Here is a 21,275-nt window from a genome sequence, read left to right as displayed (position 1 = left end):
CATCTTTTTCCCTTCCTTTCAGTTTTCTGTCTCTCCCCCATATTAAGATTGTCTGTTCTGGCTCTGCATTACCCTACTGCCAATTGTGATGCTTCCCTAGTCTAGATCCCTGCTTTAATATACAAGTGCATCTCAAACAATTAAAATATCATTGAAAAGTTACTTTATTTTAGTAATTCGGCTCAAAATGTGAAACTCATTATATTATATAGATGTATTACACACAGAGTGATCTACTTTAAGCGTTTATTTATTTTATTGTTGATAATTATGGCTTACAGCCAATGACAACCCAAAAATCAGTGTCATAAATCAGAATATTATGTAAAACCAATTGGTACTTTTGGCAGTATGGACAATGTGCCAAGTCCTGCTGGAAAATGAAATCCGCATCTGCATAAAAAGTTGTCAGCACAGGGAAGCATGAAGTTCTGTAATATTTGTTGGGGGTAAACACTGCACTGATTTTAAACTTGATTTAACACAGTGGAGCAACACCAGCGGATGACATGGCTCTCCAAACCATCACTGATCATCAGTAAATTCATTTGTGAATCAAGGGAGCAGAGTCTGGAGAAAGAATGGAGATACACACAGTCCAAACTGCTTGAGGTCCAGAGTGAAGTTTCCACAATCTGTGATGGTTTGGAGAGACCTGTCATCTGCTGGTGTTGATCCACTGTGTTATATCAAGTCCAAAGTCAGTGCAGTGTTTTCCCACAAAATCTTACAGCACTTAATGATTCCCTCTGCTGACAACTTTTATTGAGAAGTGAATTTCATTTTCCAGCAAGACTTTTCACACTGCCCACCCTGCCAGTATCAATTGGCCTTATTTAATATTCTATTTTTCTGTTTTCATTTGCCGTAAGCCATTTTGTCACCAACAATAAAAAAATGCATAAAATAGCTAACGCTGTGTGTAATACATCTGTATAATGCGTTTCACATTTTGAACTAAATTACTAAAATAAAGTAACTTTTCAGAATATTCAATTTTTTAAGATGCACTGGTCTTCCTGCTACAATCCACAACTGTTTAACCCTCACATATTTTCACGTTAACATTTCACATGGACTAACCCTGATCATGTATTCAAAACTCACACACATTCTTTTAACTTCAGAACCTCTTCTCACATTAGCCATAGCCATTCATTACCTCACTTTCCTTTCTGCTTGGTCATTCTTTTTGTCCTCTTATTTGTTTTGCTAACTTCTGTATTAGTTGTATTACCCTGAGTTGACCAGAGTAGAACGCATTGCCCTTTTGAGTCTTTGTTTCTATCATAGTTTATTTCTCTTGACTTAAGGGATCATTTCTTGCCACCGCCACCACTGTGCTTACTCTAAACATAATAAGACGTGGATGTAAAACAGATATATGTATACATTAGTTGTATTTATATAAATGTATACTATGTGAATATTTTTACTGAACTGAAATAAATACTACAGTGCTATCTGTACTACTGTACAATATGATGTGTATATTGTAGGGGTAGATAGAGAAAATACGTCAGTATACTATGCTAAACTATAATTTGTGAATGTGAATAATGTATATTATTTTACTGTATGCTGTAACATAGGTCGTTATTGTCATTGCATGAACGTGGATGTACAATGAGCAATTGATACTGTATAGTAATTTAAAAAAACAAAAGCACTAAACTGTGAAACTGTGTGGGACATATCATAGCATGCCTTGTGGTATTCATATATTAAATCAAAGAGAGGCATACATACTTAAAACTAACTTGTTCACATCTAACATGCTTTGATAAGTTTTAAAGGTGTAAGGGGTACAAAAGTTCAGTATTTTCAAGTATCTGCCATGTGAAAGGTTTGTGCAAGTTACACTTTAAGACCTATGCTGTCATCTGCTGACTCCAATTCGTGTTAGTCTTTCTCTTTGAGTGTTAAATTCTTACCCCCAGCACCTTTAATTTGACCAGCGCATTTCATGCAAACACATAAAATTTCTTCCCTTACCTTCTCAGTGCTGGGGAGAGTTTGTGTCCTTGTAAAAGTATCTCCTCCATTAATGCTGATGAGCTCTGCTTCTACAGGCGGAAACGGCGAGGGGAAAACCACTACGTCACTCTTCAGCGTGTCTGAGCTAAAACACACGTCGTACTGTTGAGTAGATTTAGAGTAAGACCAGCTCCCGTCAGGGTGTGTGGTGACCACTGGAGGGCCGCACCTGGCGAAAGCGTCCTCTGACCTGTAGCATTTAGCTGCTATTAAAGCAATGAGGCACAGCAAAAAGATCACTGACACTGAGACAATAGCGATGAGCAGATAAAGATTAAGATCAGAGAAACTCTCCTCCTTCATGGGCACTTGTCTTAGTGAAGGCTGCACACTGTCCACAGTTTCAACCACTACAACATCCACACTCACTGTAGCTGAGAGGGAAGGTTCCCCATGGTCACACACTGTTATAACAAGGGGGTGAGTTTTTAAGTCATTGTCACTCATTCGTCTTTTAGTCCTTATTTCTCCAGAGCTGCTTCCGATGCGGAACAGATTATTCCCCTTAGGTTCAGTGATGTGATAAGACAGTAGTGCATTATAACCAGAATCAGCATCTATAGCTCTGATTTTACCCACAAAGTAACCCGCATCAGCAGAGTAGGGGATGTTCTCAGTGTTAACTGATCCAGTTTCAGAATAAGGAGATAAAATAACAGGTCTGTTGTCATTTTCATCCAGAATAAAAACATTTACAGTCACATTACTACTAAGTGGTGGGGTGCCAGAGTCTGTAGCCTGAACTTTAAACTGGATCTGTTTAGTGTCTTCATAATCAAAAGACTGCAAGCAGTACAGTTCACCTGTGAGTGAGTTTAAGTTCATTAAAGTGGACACAAGAGTACCAGTGCCCTCTCCATTGATCAGAGAATAGGACACTTGACCATTTTCACCGTCATCTACATCTTGTGCTGTTATAGTAGATAATAGTACCCCAGTCGGGCTATTTTCTTGTACGTTAATGCTTATTACCGGTGCTGGGAATAGCGGCACATTGTCATTCACATCAGAAACAAGAACATGTAACACCATGGTGCTAGAAAGCGGTGGAATTCCCTCATCATTGGCAACAATTGTGACGTTATATTGGGAAACACATTCTCGATCCAATGGCTCATTAACAATGAGCGAATATGAGTTTTTATAAGATGACTGTAGCTTAAAAGGACTCAGCCCAGTTACTCTACAGTCTACTTTGCCACTAGTGCCACTATCTTGATCTGAAACAGTAACCAATGCAAAACCAGTGCCAGGTCTGGTGTCCTCACTGACTGAGCTCATAAGCAGAGTGACTGAAACTTCGGGAGCATTGTCATTTACATCAAGAACCTCAATCAACACTTTGCAGTTGCCATGTCTTGGAGAATGACTCTTATCATGAGCTTGTATTCTCAGCTCAATGGCTGCATTTTCTTCATAATCAATATTACCTTTTACAGTGATATCTCCTGAATGTGGGTTTATAGAAAACAAATTTACTACAGAGCTTCTTTCATGGCCTACAATGGCATAAACCACTTCACCATTTATACCTTCATCTAGGTCAGTGGCAGAAACTGTCAAAATTTTAGTTCCAACTGCTGCATTCTCTTGGACTTTGACTTTGTACAAAGGCTGGCTAAAAACTGGATAATTGTCATTAATATCCAATACATTGACTAATATTTCCAAAGTCCCAGATCTAGGTGGCTTTCCACCATCTGTAGCAGTTAAAGTGAGTTTAACCAGTGCTTGTTTCTCTCTATCTATAGCTTTCTGTAGAACCAGCTCTGCTGAGGCACTTTCTCCGCTAATCTGAACATCTATTGAGAAGTACTCATTGGCACTAAGCTTATAGTTCTTTACTGCATGCGTGCCCACATCCATATCATGGGCCAAAGGCAGGGAAAACCTGTCTCCAGGTAGAACGTTTTCAGAAATGTTCAGCAGAAGTGTCTGAAGTGAAAAAACAGGCGAGTTGTCATTAATGTCCAAGATATTTACTTCAATGCGGTACAGCGTCAGAGGGTTTTGTGCCATTGCCTCGATGTTTAAGGAACATTTCTGCTTACGCTCACATAGCTCCTCCCTGTCGAATCTGTCGTTCACAAACAATACTCCCGTTTTCAAATTCACGTCAAAATAGCGCTTATTAGATCCAGCCACGACCTGAAACATGCGCGACTGCAGCTCCTGGACGTCAATGTTGAGATCCTTTGCTAAATTCCCAACAACAGTGCCCTTCTTTACCTCCTCTGATATGGAGTAGGAAATCTGGCAACGAGAGAAATCCCACCAAAACAAAAGCAGCAACGCCCTGATCCAGACACGTCCTCCACTGGCTCCGAAATGCATCACGTCCATGTGTTAAAGTTTAGGTTATTTAAACTATTAAGTACTATACACAATATAAGACTCCACCAAAGGCTCGTCCATTTATTAACCATCCAGCTACGTTTACATTTGAGTCTTTTTTACGCACCTCCCCCGACTTAAGCATTCATAGAAAAAGGTACGACAAAATGTCAATCAGTTAAGAATTTTAAATTCACAATCAACAGCGACACCGTGTGACTAGAATTGGTTCCGCACAAGGCAACAAGTCTCAGATTGAGAGCAAGAAAAACAACGTTTGAAAACGAAATTATGGGTTTGATTTGCGTACAAAACATGGATTATTCTCATTTTTTTAATGCTTACTGTGCATTGTTCTACGTCACCTGTAGATGCTTGGCCATTAGCCACTCACGGACAGGCCTTCCCAATAATCACGGCAATTTTCAAAAGTTAAAATGCAAAAAGGAATGAATAAAAATAAGTATTTACAATCTTGAATTTATTTAAGTAAATAATATTTTTTTTTCAAAGCAGATTATTATGAACAATAAGAAATTTAAAAAACGGACTAGATTGAAATTGGACATTAACTTCGTTAACGAACTTCTGCATAGGTTACACATTGAGAACATATTCTTGGTTTCTATAGTGCCACCTTGCGGTCAATAGTTGTCAGATTTTACAGACATTTAAAGAATATCTTTAAAATGTATGATGGATGGACAGTCTAAAGGACTCGTATAACCCTATTGGTCAATATTGGCCATGACAGCATTTAAACATGAAGAGTGGTGCTAAAATGGTTTAATGTCATTCACCAATGAACATATAATATGTCCTCCATACGCAAAAAGCAAGATATCACAAATATAGCACACATAACAGTTACACTAAAATTCCCAGTATGAACCTCACATGTTTTTTCCACGAATCCACGAAGGTTCTAAGAGCCAAGGGTCTCTTAACTCACATATACAAACCTCAGAAACGAGTCACGCCTTACCTTCTCACTGCTGGGGAGAGTTTGTGTCCGTGTGAAAGTATCTCCTCCATTAATGCTGATGAGCTCTGCGTCTACAGGCGGAAACGGCGAGGGGAAAACCACTACGTCACTCTTCAGCGTGTCTGAGCTAAAACACACGTCGTACTGTTGAGTTGACTTAGAGTACGACCAGCTCCCGTCAGGGTGTGTAGTGACCACGGGAGGGCTGCACCTGCTGAAAGGGTCCTCTGACCTGTAGCATTTAGCTGCTATTAAAGCGATGAGGCTCAGCAGAAAGATCACTGACACTGAGACAATAGCGATGAGCAGATATAAGTTCAGATCAGAGAAACCCTCCTCTTTCATCTGCACTTCTCTTAGTGAAGGCTGCATGCTGTCCACAGTTTCAACCACTACAACATCCACACTCACTGTAGCTGAGAGTGAAGGTTCTCCATGGTCACTCACGGTTAGAACAAGGGGGTGAGTTTTTAAATCATTGTCACTCATACGTCTTTTAGTCCTTATTTCTCCAGAGCTGCTCCCGACGCGGAATAGATTATTCCCCTTGGGTTCAGTGATGTGATAAGACAGCAGTGCGTTATAACCAGAATCAGCATCTACAGCTCTGATTTTAGCCACAAAGTATCCTGCTTCGGCAGAATAGGGGATGTTCTCAGTACTTACTGATCCAGCTTCAGAATAAGGAGGTAAAATAACAGGCCTGTTGTCATTCTCGTCCAGAATAAAGATATTCACAGTTACGTTGCTGCTAAGAGGTGGAGCTCCAGAGTCTGTAGCCTGAACTTGGAACTGAACTCTTTTCATTGTTTCATAGTTAAACGACTTCATAGCCACTATTTCTCCATTTAGAGGATTAATGTGAAACATAGACGATATTGGAACCTCAAAATAAGTATTCTCTAAAAGAGAGTATGAAAGCTCAGCATTTACTCCAAGATCTAAGTCGTTTGCTGTCAATTTTGTAACATAGCCTCCAATTTGGCCATTCTCTTGTATATAAGAATCAACAGCAGATGCCGAAAACTGAGGTGGATTATCATTTACGTCAGATATTTGAAGAGTGAGTACAATACTGCTTGAAAGTGGTGGAGTACCTTCATCATTAGCTAAAATGGTAATGCTATATTCAGAAATGCTTTCTCTGTCTAAAGGCCCATTTACTACAAGAGAATAATGGTTGCCATATGAAGACTCTAACTTGAAAGGAAATGTCCCTTTGAAAGAACAATGAACAATACCGTTTTTACCTCCATCCTTATCCGAAACAGTAACAAAAGCCACAACAGTGCCAACTGGTGTGTCTTCTTTGACTTTATCCATCAGTGGAGTCATAACAACTTCTGGTGCATTGTCATTCTCGTCTAGAACCTCCACTAAAACTTTGCACTGGGCACTTTTGGGTGGGCTGCCTTTGTCTTTTGCTTGAACTCTCAATTCAATTGCAGGTGTTTCTTCATAATCTATTTGCCCTTTGACTACGATATCTCCTGTTTCAGGAATTACAGTAAATAAACCATCAGTTTTGGCATTGGCATGCCCAAAAAATGTGTAAATAATTTCACTGTTGGTTCCTTCATCTAAATCAGTGGCAGTAAGAGATGATACTTTAGTTCCTGCTGCAGTATTTTCTCTGATTTTAATCTTATAGAGTGACTTACTGAAAACAGGCTTATTGTCATTTACATCTACTACATTTATCGTAATAAGCAAAGTCCCTGTCTTCTGAGGCTTTCCTCCATCAAAAGCAGTCAGCAGAATATTCATGACTGATTGTTTCTCTCTATCTAAAGATTTCTGGAGAATTAGCTCTACAGATTCAGTTGGCTCTCCAGTTTGAAAATCAATAGAAAAGTATTCATTGCTACTCAGTCTGTAGTCCTTTAGCGAATTACTGCCAACGTCAGCATCCTCAGCCAACGGAAGATGAAATCTATCCCCTGGACTAGCATCTTCATAGATATTCATGATCAGAGAGCTTTCCGGAAAACGCGGAAAATTATCGTTCACATCCACAATGTTTATTTCAACCCGGTAAAAGCGATGAGGGTTCTGAGCGAGGGCCTCTACGTTCATAACACACCTCTGATTCTGTTCACAAAACTCCTCTCGATCGATCCTCTCGTTTACAAACAGCGCACCTGTCTTCATGTTAACATCAAAATACTTCTTATTAGAGCCGGGCACGATTTGAAACATACGTGACTCCAGTTCCTGAATGTTGATCTTGAGATCCTTAGCAATATTCCCAACGACTGTTCCCTTCGTCACCTCCTCCGAGATTGAATACACAACTTGACCGAGCGATGTTTGCCATAAACAGACGCATACAAGTATCCACCGGGATTCAAAAAGTCCAGAGATGCCCATTTCTGACCAATAACGATGGTTGATATCAAATAAATTCGAAATAAATTGCATCCAATCTAACACCTTAATACAGTATACATTCCGTAATGCTCTCCTTGCCCCCGAACATCTCTTTCCCCCCCTCTCAACCAGAACATTTGTTATTGGATAGGAAGATTATAGGAGGAGCCTTAGATGCAAATACGTTTACAGTCTTCAATCCCATGGTCTACAGCGACATCGCGTGACAAATCAGGAGCAATACTGCACTCAAAAACAATATTAATGATAGACCAAGGCTGTAGTTTGAGATATAAAATAAAATATATAGGCATTCATTTTAATATTTTTGTTTAAGGGAACAAAGTATTCAATATTGGATTAAATTTTACGATTGTGGATTTTTTCAGTTCTCTTTCAAAATTAGGGATCGCTTAACAGGAGCATCTAGTTGAAGTTGGTGTTTAAAATATGCTATTTCAATAGTGTTGTTTATTTGATTTTTACCTATAAGTCAGTTCCAATTTCAAATCTCTACTACGTTTAAGGATGTTACAATAATTTTACCAAACCCAATCAATTAAATTTACATAGATTGTATTTCGAATGTTACCAGGTAAAAAGTCTTCCTAAAATGCTTTAATCGCCAAAAGTATTCTAACGCTTCATATGTTCTACCTTTTTGATTTAACTTTTAAAAAATCATTCTGTTTTTATCTAGTAGTAACATTGTTAGTGCTGTTGTTGTCAATATTAATTTATCATTTATAATTAATAATATTACTAACACAAAAGCACAAAACATTCTAAATTCTAAGTGACCGCAGTATTTAATTCTAATTTCTAAATGTTAAATTTAAATTCTAAATGTTTTACAATTACCACGACCAATAAATGAGTAAACAATCTCAATGTTGCTACCACCATCTAAATCAGTAGCAGTTAAAGTCCTTAATAATAATTAATGTAGATAAAGTAGAGTCCTTAATAATACTATACTTTATTTTTACTATTTTATTATTTAAAAAAAATGTGGTTTTGTATTAATAATATTACTCCCACAGTAAATAAAATAAAGAAAGATAAGACAAAAATATCTAAATTATCTAAATATGTAATTGACGGCAACATTTTAAATTGGATATTGAATTTACCGCTAAAACATGGTTTGTCTTTAGACAATAAGTTACAGCTGGGGAAAGAAAGCAACCTCTGACCATGGTGCTGAACAGAAACCAAAAACTTAAAGCGCGCAGATAGGTAGCTTAGTGAATCTCAACGTTGAAAAGAAATACTAAAAAACATTTTCATCACTTCCTTTTTTTGCCCAAATGATTAAAATAAAACACGATATTAAGGCTTTTTTCTGAGGGTGGGCGGCGTTGGTGGGTTGAGGTGGGTGTTCAACAAACCAGTAACGTGTGGCGCAATTAGCCGGGAGCAATTAGCATGGGAGATTAGAGGTAAAAATCAGAAAAAATAAGGTACAATAAAAAAAAAATAAGGTAAAAATCTGAAAAATTAAGAGTGTGTTATTTAAGTGTTTGTTTTGTTTTTTTCCTAAGTAAGCCACACTCTTACCTTCTCAGTGCTGGGGAGAGTTTGTGTCCGTGTGAAAGTATCTCCTCCATTAATGCTGATGAGCTCTGCGTCTACAGGCGGAAACGGCGAGGGGAAAACCACTACATCACTCTTCAGCGTGTCTGAGCTAAAACACACGTCGTACTGTTGAGTAGATTTAGAGTAAGACCAGCTCCCGTCAGGGTGTGTAGTTACCACTGGAGGGCTGCATCCGCTGAAAGGGTCATTTGAACTGTAGCATTTAGCTGCTATTAAAGCGATGAGGCTCAGCAGAAATATCACTGACACTGAGACAATAGCGATGAGTAGATACAGATTCAGATCAGAGAAACCCTCCTCCTTCATTGGCACTTGTCTTAGTGAAGGCTGCACGCTGTCCACAGTTTCAACCACTACAACATCCACACTCACTGTTGCTGATAGAGAAGGCTCTCCATTGTCACACACTGTTATAACAAGGGGGTGAGTTTTTAAGTCATTGTCACTCATTCGTCTTTTTGTCCTTATTTCTCCAGAGCTGCTTCCGATGCGGAACAGATTATTCCCCTTAGGTTCAGTGATGTAAAAAGACAGCAGTGCATTATAACCAGAATCAGCATCTACAGCTCTGATTTTAGCCACAAAGTAGCCTGCTTCAGCAGAGTAGGGGATGTTCTCGGTATTAACAGATCCGGGTTCAGAGTAAGGAGGTAAAATAACAGGACGGTTGTCATTTTCGTCCAGAATAAAAACATTCACAGTCAGGTTGCTGCTGAGTGGTGGAGCTCCAGTGTCAGTAGCCTGAACTTGCAACTGAAACCTTTTCATTGCTTCATAGTTAAAAGACTGCAAAGACACTACTTCACCATTTAGAGGATTAATGTGAAACATTGACAATATTGAAATTTCACCACTAATGTTCTCTAATAGAGAGTATGAAAGCTCAGCATTTACTCCAAGATCTGGGTCATTTGCAGTCACTTTTGTCACATAACCACCAACTTGGCCATTCTCTTTTATAAAAGCATCAACCACAGATGTGGAAAACTGTGGTGGATTATCATTTACATCCGAGATTTTAACAGTGAGTACAATACTGTTTGAAAGTGGTGGGGTACCTTCATCATTAGCTAAAATGGTGATGCTATATTCAGAAATGCTTTCTCTGTCCAAAGGCCCATTGACCACAATGGAGTAATAGTTGCTATATGATGAGTCCAGTTTGAAAGGACTAGAGCCTTTGATAGAACAATGGACAATACCATTTTTACCTCCATCCTTATCAGAAACTGTAACTAAAGCCACAGCAGTGCCAAGTTTTGTGTCTTCCTTTACACTTTCCATTAGTGGAGTCATTACAATATCTGGTGCATTGTCATTCTCATCTATAACCTCCACTAAAACTTTGCACTGAGTACTCTTTGGTGGAGTGCCTTTGTCTCTCGCTTGAACTCTTAGTTCAATGGCAGGTGTTTCTTCATAATCTACAATACCTTTGACTTTAATATCTCCAGTTTCTGGAACAATAGTGAATAAATTATCTGTTTTAGCATTCCCGCGACCAATAAATGAGTAAACAATTTCACTGTTTGCACCAACATCTAAATCAGTAGCAGACAAAGAAAGAATTTTGCTGTCTAGAGCAATGTTTTCTTTAACCTTTACTTTAAAAAGAGACTGACTAAAAACAGGCTTGTTATCATTCACATCCATTACATTAATGGTAATAAGTAAAGTCCCAGACTTCTGAGGTTTCCCTCCATCAAAAGCTGTCAATACTAAATTAATCACAGACTGCCTCTCTCTATCTAAAGACTTCTGAAGAACCAGCTCAGCAGATGGACTTTGCTGTCCAGTATGAACATCAATAGAAAAATATTCATTGCTACTTATTCTGTAGTCTTTTAGCGAATTACTGCCAACGTCAGCGTCCTCAGCCACTGGAAGGTGAAATCTGTCTCCTGGACCAGCATCTTCAGTGATATTCATGCTCATAGCGTTATTCAGAAATCGCGGAGAATTATCGTTCACATCCACAACATTTATTTCAACCCGATAAAGCTGATGAGGGTTTTGCGCAAGGGCTTCTACATTCATAACACACCTCAGATTGTGCTCACAAAACTCCTCACGATCGATCCTCTCGTTTACAAACAGCACACCGGTTTTCATATTAACATCAAAATACTTCTTATTAGAGCCAGACACGATCTGAAACATTCGTGACTCCAGTTCGTAAACACTGATCTTGAGATCTTTTGCGATATTCCCAACGACTGTTCCCTTATTCACCTCCTCCGAGATCGAATACACAGCCTGACCGAGCGATGTTTGCCATAAACAGACACCAAAAAGGATCCACCAGGCAATAAAATGTCCACAGATATCCATGTTTGATCAAAAAGGGTTATGATGGTTGATGCCAAAATAGACGCTAAATAAATTGCATGTAACGCAACACATTCATATTGTATTTTCAGTAAAGCTGTCTCCGCCCCGGAAGCTCTTTCTCCTTTTCTCTGGACAAGAACATTTCCTAACGCAGAGACATATTACAGGAGGAGCCTTACATTCAAATGAAGTTAAAGATTTCAAACTTACGGTCTACAGCGACATCGTGTGACGAATCAGGAGTAAGCATTTTAAACTAAAAACAATAATAAATCAACGCAACTGCTCTTTGCGACAGAAACTTAATACACATTGATATCCAGAAGGTTTAATTCAAGCACCAGACCTAGGCTGCATTAAAATAGATCTCTCTTTATTTTTAATATCGATTTTATATGTCATCTACCCAACACACCTGTATCATGTCTCAGAGGTGTGATAAACCCGACCATTTACATTGTCATCAATACAGAAAAAAATATTATTATTATTATTATTATTATTATTATTATTATTATTATTATTATTATTATAATGATTGATTAAAGTCATTAATATCCTATTCTCAAATACTGAGAATATAGATCAATACTCAAGTGTGCATGTGTTTTGTAGCTGAATTCCTATTTGGATGTTTAGAACAATGTGACATTTAAAAGCAGAAATGAACAATTTCTCTATTTAAAATACTAAAAAGGGTCAACTTGATGGGTTCTACTTGACGAATGAAAACTAGAAAAAAGTTACTGACAGAGTCATGCTAGTTTCATTCACTGTAAGAGTAAACGACAGCCCCAGGTGTTCAGGCTGGACCATCCTGCCCATCACAGCTTTAAAGCAAAACTATCTCTCGTCTTTGTGTCTCGAAATGTAATGCATCAGACTTTACAATAACTTATAAAATGTGTTTTTACGTTATATTTAAGCCGAGTGCCGTAGATCAGCACAGCAGTGGCAATATTACGTTATAACATAAACTTTGTATCACGTTATAATGTATTATTGTATTATTATGTATTATTGCGATTATACCACAGTTCCATTGTCTATGTTTATTTAAACTGTTGTGCATTATATTTTGTATCTATTTTTTTTCAAAGGTTAGATTAAACGTTTTCAAATATGATTCTTCTTCTTCTTCTTCTTCTTCTTCTTCTTATTATTATTATTATTATTATAATTATTATGGTAGAGTTATAAACCAAACTTGCATGGTTCATCGTGGCCCCACACTGTACCCATAATTTCCCCTTAAATCGGGAGCTGCTGTCCAAAATGGGTTATCATGGTGGGGCCCATTAAAAACCCACATGCGTTTGAACTAACATTTTATTTTTAACTGCGTGTCGATATCCTAATAAGAGGTTAGAGGTGGGTAATAAAATCATTCTCTGTCCGTGGTGCTGAACAGCAACGTTGCAAGGCTGGTAAAGAGCGCAAATAAGTTTACAGATTTTTCATCACTAACTACAATAATAAAAACACATTTTCCTAACATACTAACAAAACTTCTAGACATTAAAAAAAAACACACATTTGTAAAAATGCACATTTTTCAATCACTAGACAACCGTGCCTACAAGAAATCAAATAAAATTTGTGGCAAAATAGGCATCAAAATTTGTGCTACTATATGACAACTCGAACAGCTTAGAGAGAAAGCATGCAGGTACAAATTCAAATTGTCATTATGTCTATAAAGCGAACTTAAGTTTGCTAGTCTTATTTTAGACAAAGTCACATTCTTACCTTCTCATTGCTGGGGAGAGTTTGTGTCCGTGTGAAAGTATCTCCTCCATTAATGCTGATGAGCTCTGCGTCTACAGGCGGAAACGGCGAGGGGAAAACCACTACGTCACTCTTTAGCGTGTCTGAGCTAAAACACACGTCGTACTGTTGAGTAGACTTAGAGTAAGACCAGCTCCCGTCAGGGTGTGTAGTGACTACTGGAGGGCCGCACCTGCTGAAAGCGTCCTCAGACTTGTAACATTTAGCTGCTATTAAAGTGATGAGGCTCAGGAAAAAGATCACTGACACTGAGACAATAGCGATGAGCAGATACAGATTCAGATCAGAGAAACCCTCCTCTTTCATCGGCACTTCTCTTAATAAAGGCTGCACGCTGTCCAAATTTTCAACCACTACAACATCCACACTCACTGTTGCTGAGAGGGAAGGTTCTCCATGGTCACACACTGTTAGAACAAGGGGGTGAGTTTTTAAGTCATTGTCACTCATTCGCCTTTTAGTCCTTATTTCTCCAGAGCTGCCTCCGACGCGGAAAAGATTATTCCCCTTGGGTTCAGTGATGTGATAAGACAGCAATGCGTTATAACCAGAATCAGCATCTACAGCTCTGATTTTAGCTACAAAATATCCTGCTTCAGCAGAGTAGGGGATGTTCTCAGTGTTTACTGTTCCAGCTTCAGAATAAGGAGCTAAAATAACAGGCCTGTTGTCATTCTCATCCAGAATAAAGACATTTACAGTCACATTGCTGCTGAGTGCAGGGATCCCAGCGTCTGTAGCCTGAACTTTGCACGAAATCTGTTTAGTTTCCTCATAGTTGAAAGACTGCAAGCTATACAGCTCACCTGTGAGAGAATTTATGTTCATTAAAGTGGACACTTGGGTTCTACTGCTCTCTCCATCAATTAAAGAATACGAAACATGAGCATTTTCACCGATATCGTCGTCGTGGGCTGTTATGGTCGCCAGCAACCCTCCAACTGGACTGTTCTCTTTGACACTGATATTTATCACAGGTGCTTGAAATACAGGTGAGTTATCATTTACGTCAGAAATATGAACAGCTATTACTGCAGTGCTGGAAAGAGAAGGAGAGCCTTCATCACTGGCTATTACTGTGATATTATATTGGGAGACCTGTTCTCTATCCAGTGGTTCGTTTACTACAAGAGAATATGAGTTTTTGTAGGATGACTGCAGTCTGAATGGACTCGTTCCTACTATCTTACAATCTACTTTTCCATTTTTACCATCATCTTTATCTGAAACTGTAATTAAAGCCACATCAGCGCCAGGTTTAGTGTCCTCACTGACAGAACTCATTAGCAGAGTCACTAAAATCTCAGGGGCATTGTCATTTACATCCTCCACTTCAATTAACACTTTACAATTAGTGTGTCTTGGAGTAATGCTTTTGTCCTGAGCTTGTACTCTTAGTTCAATAGCTGAAGTTTCCTCGTAATTAATATTGCCTTTAACGCTGATATCTCCATGTTCCTGATTTATAGAAAATAAATGAGATGCTGAGTTTCCATGTTGCTCTACAAGTGTATAAACAATGTCTCCATTTACACCATCATCTGGGTCGGTGGCAGTGACAGTTAAGATTTTTGTCCCAAATGGCGCGTTCTCCTTTATCTTAACTTTATACAGAGGTTTGCTAAACACTGGATTGTTGTCATTTATATCCAACACGTTAACTATTATTTCCATTGTCCCAGATTTGGCCGGTTTTCCGCCATCAACTGCCGTCAATATTAGCTTAATTACAGACTGTTTCTCTCGGTCTAGAGGCTTTTGCAGCACTAACTCTGCTGAAACACTCTGCTCTCCATAGCTTTGCACATCCACAGAGAAATGTTCGTTAGGACTGAGCATGTAGGTTTTTACTGAGTTCGTACCGATATCCAAATCACGCGCTGCAGGCAGAGAAAAACGATCCCCAGGAACAACGTTTTCATATATGTTTTTATCTAACTTCTGCAGTTGGAAAACTGGAGAGTTATCATTGACGTCTGCTATATTCACTTCAAACCGATAGAGCTTTACGGGGTTCTGTGCCATTACCTCGATGTTGAGAGAGCATTTCTGCTTACTCTCACACAGCTCCTCCCTGTCCAGCCTGTCGTTCACAAACAGCACTCCCGTTTTCACATTCACGTCGAAATAGCGTGTATTAGATCCAGCCACGATCTGAAACACGCGCGATTGCAACTCCTGGATGTCGACATTAAGATCCTTCGCCAAATTCCCAACAACAGTGCCCTTCTTTACCTCCTCTGAGATGGAGTAAGAAATCTGACCACGAGAGAAATCCCAACAAAACAAAAGCAGCAGCGTCCTCATCAAGAAACGGCCTCCACTAGCTGTGAAACCCATCGCGTTTATACCAATCACAGATTAAATCGTTATTTAGGATGCCCTTGCCATATTCGAGGACTATAGCGATATACGACGTGTTCTGAGTTTTACGCACCAACCCTGCCTGATTACGAGAAGGTGGAGTTTTGATAATGAGACCCAGACCTTCAAACCACGGTCAACAGTGACCTCTTGTGGCTTCAGAACTGTACTTATTTAAACCCAGATAAATTAAGACAGTTTTACGTAAAAAAAAACAAACAAACAAACAAACATATACATTGAAACAGTTATCTTTGAGTTAAATTAACTTATAAATATTAGTCATATAATTTAGTTATATAATATTGTAATAAAATTTAGTCTGTTACCATTGGCAGCTTCCTTCCATTGGCTTCTGAAACAACCTTTTTACATATTGAATGTGTCCCCCATTTTCTGACACTTACCATGAGGGTGTGGTGATTCCCCCTGGGCTACCTTTGGTAAACTTGTAGATCATATATCATGATTAACTGCTTGGCCTCTTAGTTGTAGGCTGTTGAAACAAGCATCATTTTCTGAGATGCTATAGCAACTTTGTGTTGGCTGCACTCTCAAGACTATTCACTCTATAGCGTTTTCTTTCTTCATCTTCTTTTCTATGAGTATTTAAAATACTTCAATTAAATCTAAGAGAAGATTATATACACAAATATTTTTTTCACCTGACCGTCATATTGAAAGTAGAATTATTATGCAAAGAAATTAATATAAATAATATACTAGCTTATATTCTAGTTAACTTGACGGAAATTATATTAATTATGTAATTAACTTATTGGGTTTTACAGTGCACATTCTTTATATCTGCACTGATATTTTTTTTGTAAACATGGTTCATTATATAACAAAAATGTGTTTATCATATAGAATTGATGAAATAACTTTATAGAATAGAATTATAGAAACCAATAAAAAACAGTCCAAAGATAATATCGTAGTGTTGGTTGAGAGAGAGGGGGGGGGGAGAGAGAGAGAGAGAGAGAGAGAGAGAGAGAGAGAGAAAGAGAGAGAGAGTCCTATTTTGAGCTAAAAAAAAAAAAGTAAATTCTAGATATTGATTAAACTATTTACCAAGGATATCCCATCATTTTTTTGTTTATAATTTGGTCTCTTCCATCTGCTCTGATTGCAACAAGAAAAAAATAGTTTTCCATGAAAAAGACAGAGGACACTTCGTCAAGTAAACCACACAAGGACTGGATTCTTTACAAACATACAGCAAAAACCTGTTTTAACTTAAAAGCAGCTGTCATAAGCTGTCATGAATGTAGGACTGTTCCTTAGCGGGTAAAATACTAAATATTATAATAAATGAAATAAATGTGATTCTTATACAATTTCTGCAAAGCCACATGCATTCATTATCAAAACAGGGTGATATTTCCCCGAGACATTTTTTGGACACAACAGCGTTTGCTGGTATCCTGAGCAACCATGTTGCTGCGTTAGGTGCTGCTACAAGGGCTATTGCGAATATAGAAATAGAACAGCTAACTCTTTCTTTATCTACTTATTTATGCGTCGTTTAACCAAAGAAACACATAATTAGACCTCTGGCAAAACAAGAGAGAGCGCAAAAGAATTCTCGCTAAAATCAATAGATTAATTCCCTCTGAAAAGAGAGTGCCTCACAATGCATGTTTTAAAAGTACTGTTTAGCATGGTCGGTGCAATTACATGTTCTCATCAACGTACAGACTGTCCCTTTAAGCTTCGGTGCTACGTTGCTTTAAAAAGATGAGGTTGCTGAACTTTATTTTGTAAACTAGCCTGAACAGAAAACATCTTCCTCTCTTTTAACTTCATATTTAAAGTTCATTAAACCATTATTTGTTTAAGTGAGACATTTAAAATTTCAAAGTAAAATCTCGTTTTAAATATATCTCAAGGAGAATATATAATGATTATTTAATTCAACAGTTCTTGTACTTCAACATACACAACCTACTGAGAATACTATGCTGAACAAAACAGAAATATATCCCATCAGAGTAAATTGAACAGCTCTAAAATAAACAATGAAAAACAAAATTTCAAAAAAACAGAGAAGCTATTAAAAACGACATTAGTTTAATAGGTTTGTAAGTGTGCTCAGAGACAAATAGTGTAGAATAGACACAGTAAAATGTTTTTGTTTGTTGACACAATGCGCTGTTCCTGCACAATGTAGACGTGTAAGCCATAAATTATTTAGAATACATGTTATTTTTGTAAGTTAACTCAATCCTGACACCGTTAAACTCGATCACAAGTTTGCGAATATCTAAAATTCGAAGTACAATACATTAAGGTCAGTTTCTCTGTTACAAAAAAGCTAATGCTTCTTACCTTAGCAAAAGCTTATTTTTGTTAAAATTATATCATAAATATGCATGTTGCTATAGCCCACCTAAAACTTGTCTACGTCAATTGAAGTGACAAAACTGACATTCATTACGATAAATAACATTAGTTTCTTTAAGAATCTAACCAATATAAAACACAAATCTGTTCTAAAACAGAAATTGTCTGTGATGTCAAAAATGTATGAGTAGAAATATTTTACGCAATATTAGGAAATGTGAACGCAAAATACGATTAAGCACATTAAAACTGACGCGGTAAGTCACGCCTTACCTTCTCGTTGCTTGGGAGAGTTTGTGTCCGTGTGAAAGTATCTCCTCCATTAATGCTGATGAGTTCTGCGTCTACAGGCGGAAACGGTGAGGGGAAAACCACTACGTCACTCTTCAGCGTGTCTGAGCTAAAACACACGTCGTACTGTTGAGTTGACTTAGAGTACGACCAGCTCCCGTCAGGGTGTGTAGTGACCACTGGAGGGCTGCATCTGCTGAAAGGGTCCTCTGACCTGTAGCATTTAGCTGCTATTAAAGTGATTAGGCTCAGCAGAAAGATGCCTGACACTGAGACAATAGCGATGAGCAGATACAGATTCAGATCAGAGAAACCCTCCTCCTTCATGGGCACTTGTCTTAGCGAAGGCTGAATGCTGTCCACATTTTCAACCACTACAACATCCACACTCACTGTAGCCGAGAGGGAAGGTTCTCCATGGTCACTCACTGTTAGAACAAGGGGGTGAGTTTTTAAATCATTGTCACTCATTCGTCTTTTAGTCCTTATTTCTCCAGAGCTGCTTCCGACGCGAAAAAGATTATTCCCCTTAGGTTCAGTGATGTGATAAGACAGCAATGCGTTATAACCAGAATCAGCATCTACAGCTCTGATTTTACCAACAAAGTATCCTGCTTCAGCAGAGTAGGGGATGTTCTCAGTGTTTACTGTTCCAGCTTCAGAATAAGGAGCTAAAATAACAGGCCTGTTGTCATTCTCATCCAGAATAAAGACATTTACAGTCACATTGCTGCTGAGTGCAGGGATCCCAGCGTCTGTAGCCTGAACTTTAAACTGTATCTGTTTTGTTTCCTCATAATTGAAAGACTGCAAGCTATACAGCTCACCTGTGAGATAATTTATGTTCATTAAAGTGGACACTTGGGTTCTACTGCTCTCTCCATCAATTAAAGAATACGAAACATGAGCATTTTCACCGATATCTGAGTCGTGGGCTGCTATGGTCGCCAGCAACCCTCCAACTGGACTGTTCTCTTTGACACTGATATGTATCACAGGTGCTTGAAATACAGGTGAGTTATCATTTACGTCAGAAATATGAACAGTTATTACTGCAGTGCTGGAAAGAGAAGGAGAGCCTTCATCACTGGCTATTACTGTGATATTATATTGGGAGACCAATTCTCTATCCAGTGGTTCGTTTACTATAAGAGAATAGGAGTTTTTATAGGATAACTGTAGTCTGAATGGACTCGTTCCTACTATCTTACAATCTACTTTTCCATTTTTACCATCATCTTTATCTGTAACTGTAATTAAAGCCACATCAGCACCAGGTTTAATGTCCTCACTAATCGAGCTCCTTAGCAGAGTGACTAAAATCTCAGGAGCATTGTCATTTACATCCTCAACTTCAATTAACACTTTACAGAGAGTAAGTCTTGGCGAGCTGCTTTTGTCTTGAGCTTGTATTCTAAGCTCTATAGCAGGATTCTCTTCGTAATCAATGTTGCCTTTAACGCTAATTTCTCCATTTACTTCATTTATGGAAAATAAACGTGAAGCTGAGTTTCCATCTTGCTCTACAAGTGAGTACATAATTTCTCCATTTGTACCTTCATCTGAATCCGTGGCTGCAACAGTTATGATTTTCGTTCCAAATGGCAAGTTCTCCTTTACCTTTATCTTATAAAGAGGTTTGCTAAACACTGGATTATTATCATTTATATCCAACACGTTAACAATTATATCCATTGTTGCAGATTTAGCAGGTTTTCCTCCATCAACAGCCGTCAATTTAAGTTTAACTATAGACTGTTTCTCTCGGTCTAGAGGCTTTTGCAGCACTAACTCTGCAGAAACACTCTGCTCTCCATAGCTTTGAACGTCAAGAGAGAAAGGCTCGTTAGGACTGAGCTTGTAGCTTTTCAGTGAGTTCATACCGACATCTAAGTCACGTGCTAAAGGCAGAGAAAAACGATCCCCGGGTACAACGTTTTCAATTATGTTTTTCACCAATGTCTCCAGTGGAAAAAACGGAGAGTTATCGTTGATATCTGCTACGTTCACCTCAACACGATACAGCTTAATAGGATTCTGTGCCATTACCTCGATGTTAAGAGAGCATTTCTGCTTACTCTCACACAGCTCCTCCCTGTCCAGCCTGTCGTTCACAAACAGCACTCCCGTTTTCAGATTCACATCGAAGTAGCGCTTATTAGATCCAGCCACGACCTGTAACATGCGCGACTGCAGCTCCTGGACGTCGACATTAAGATCCTTCGCCAAATTCCCAACAACAGTGCCCTTCTTTACCTCCTCTGAGATGGAGTAGGAAATCTGACCGCGAGAGAAATCCCAACAAAACAAAAGCAGCAGCGTTCTCAAACAGAAACCTATTCCACTGGTTGTGAAGCCCATCGTTTCTGTCTGTTTTTCCCAACCACAAACTAAATTCCAATTTAGGATGCCCTTGTCATATTTGAAAATTCCTTTTCAGACTATAGCGATCTATGGTGTGTTCTGAGTTTTGCGTTGGGCACCACCCCTGACTGATTACGCAGTAGAGAAGGTGGAGAGTACGGATAATGATACGCAAACCTGCAAAATCACGGTCAACAGTGACATCGTGTGGCTGAAAACTTAAAGAAACAACAACTCTATTTAAACTACCCTTCAGTTTAATCATCCTACGAGTTAAACAACCTAAATCGCAAGATACTATCGGCGACAGCGATGCAAACAAAATTTAGTAACGTTTGCTCCCCACATATTATACTTCTTTGTACTCACATATACTTTTTATCAACATGGTTCTTTATGGAACAAAAAAGTCGGTATTAAATGGCATTAATCAAATAATTATTAATAGCACCTTTATTTTTAAGCA

General features: G+C 38.4%; 1 protein-coding gene across 27 annotated transcripts in view; it reads right to left on the bottom strand.

The window, feature by feature from the left end:
- LOC103026865 (protocadherin alpha-C2) overlaps nt 1–21,275 on the bottom strand; it is a 105,069-nt gene that overhangs the window by 53,471 nt on the left and 30,323 nt on the right. Inside the window, exons 1-2 of one of the 27 annotated variants that reach the window (XM_049468681.1) lie at nt 19,045–20,955; nt 13,406–14,022 (exon numbers count right to left, since the gene is read on the bottom strand). The exons of 17 other annotated variants lie outside the window; for them this stretch is intronic. In XM_049468681.1, coding sequence (XP_049324638.1) covers nt 13,406–14,022; nt 19,045–20,806 — 2,379 coding nt within the window. In that variant the 5' untranslated portion in view covers nt 20,807–20,955. Of the gene's footprint in view, nt 1–1,995; nt 4,523–5,356; nt 7,929–9,286; nt 12,017–13,405; nt 15,945–18,427; nt 18,660–19,044; nt 20,956–21,275 lie in introns of those variants that run through there. 9 more of the 27 variants (XM_049468686.1, XM_049468690.1, XM_049468699.1 and 6 more) reach the window with 9 other exon arrangements.

Source organism: Astyanax mexicanus, chromosome 20 (assembly GCF_023375975.1).
Source record: "Astyanax mexicanus isolate ESR-SI-001 chromosome 20, AstMex3_surface, whole genome shotgun sequence".
NCBI classification, from domain to species: Eukaryota; Metazoa; Chordata; class Actinopteri; order Characiformes; family Acestrorhamphidae; genus Astyanax; species Astyanax mexicanus.
Note: the sequence above shows the minus strand (reverse complement) of the source record. Positions and strands in the feature narration are given on the sequence as shown.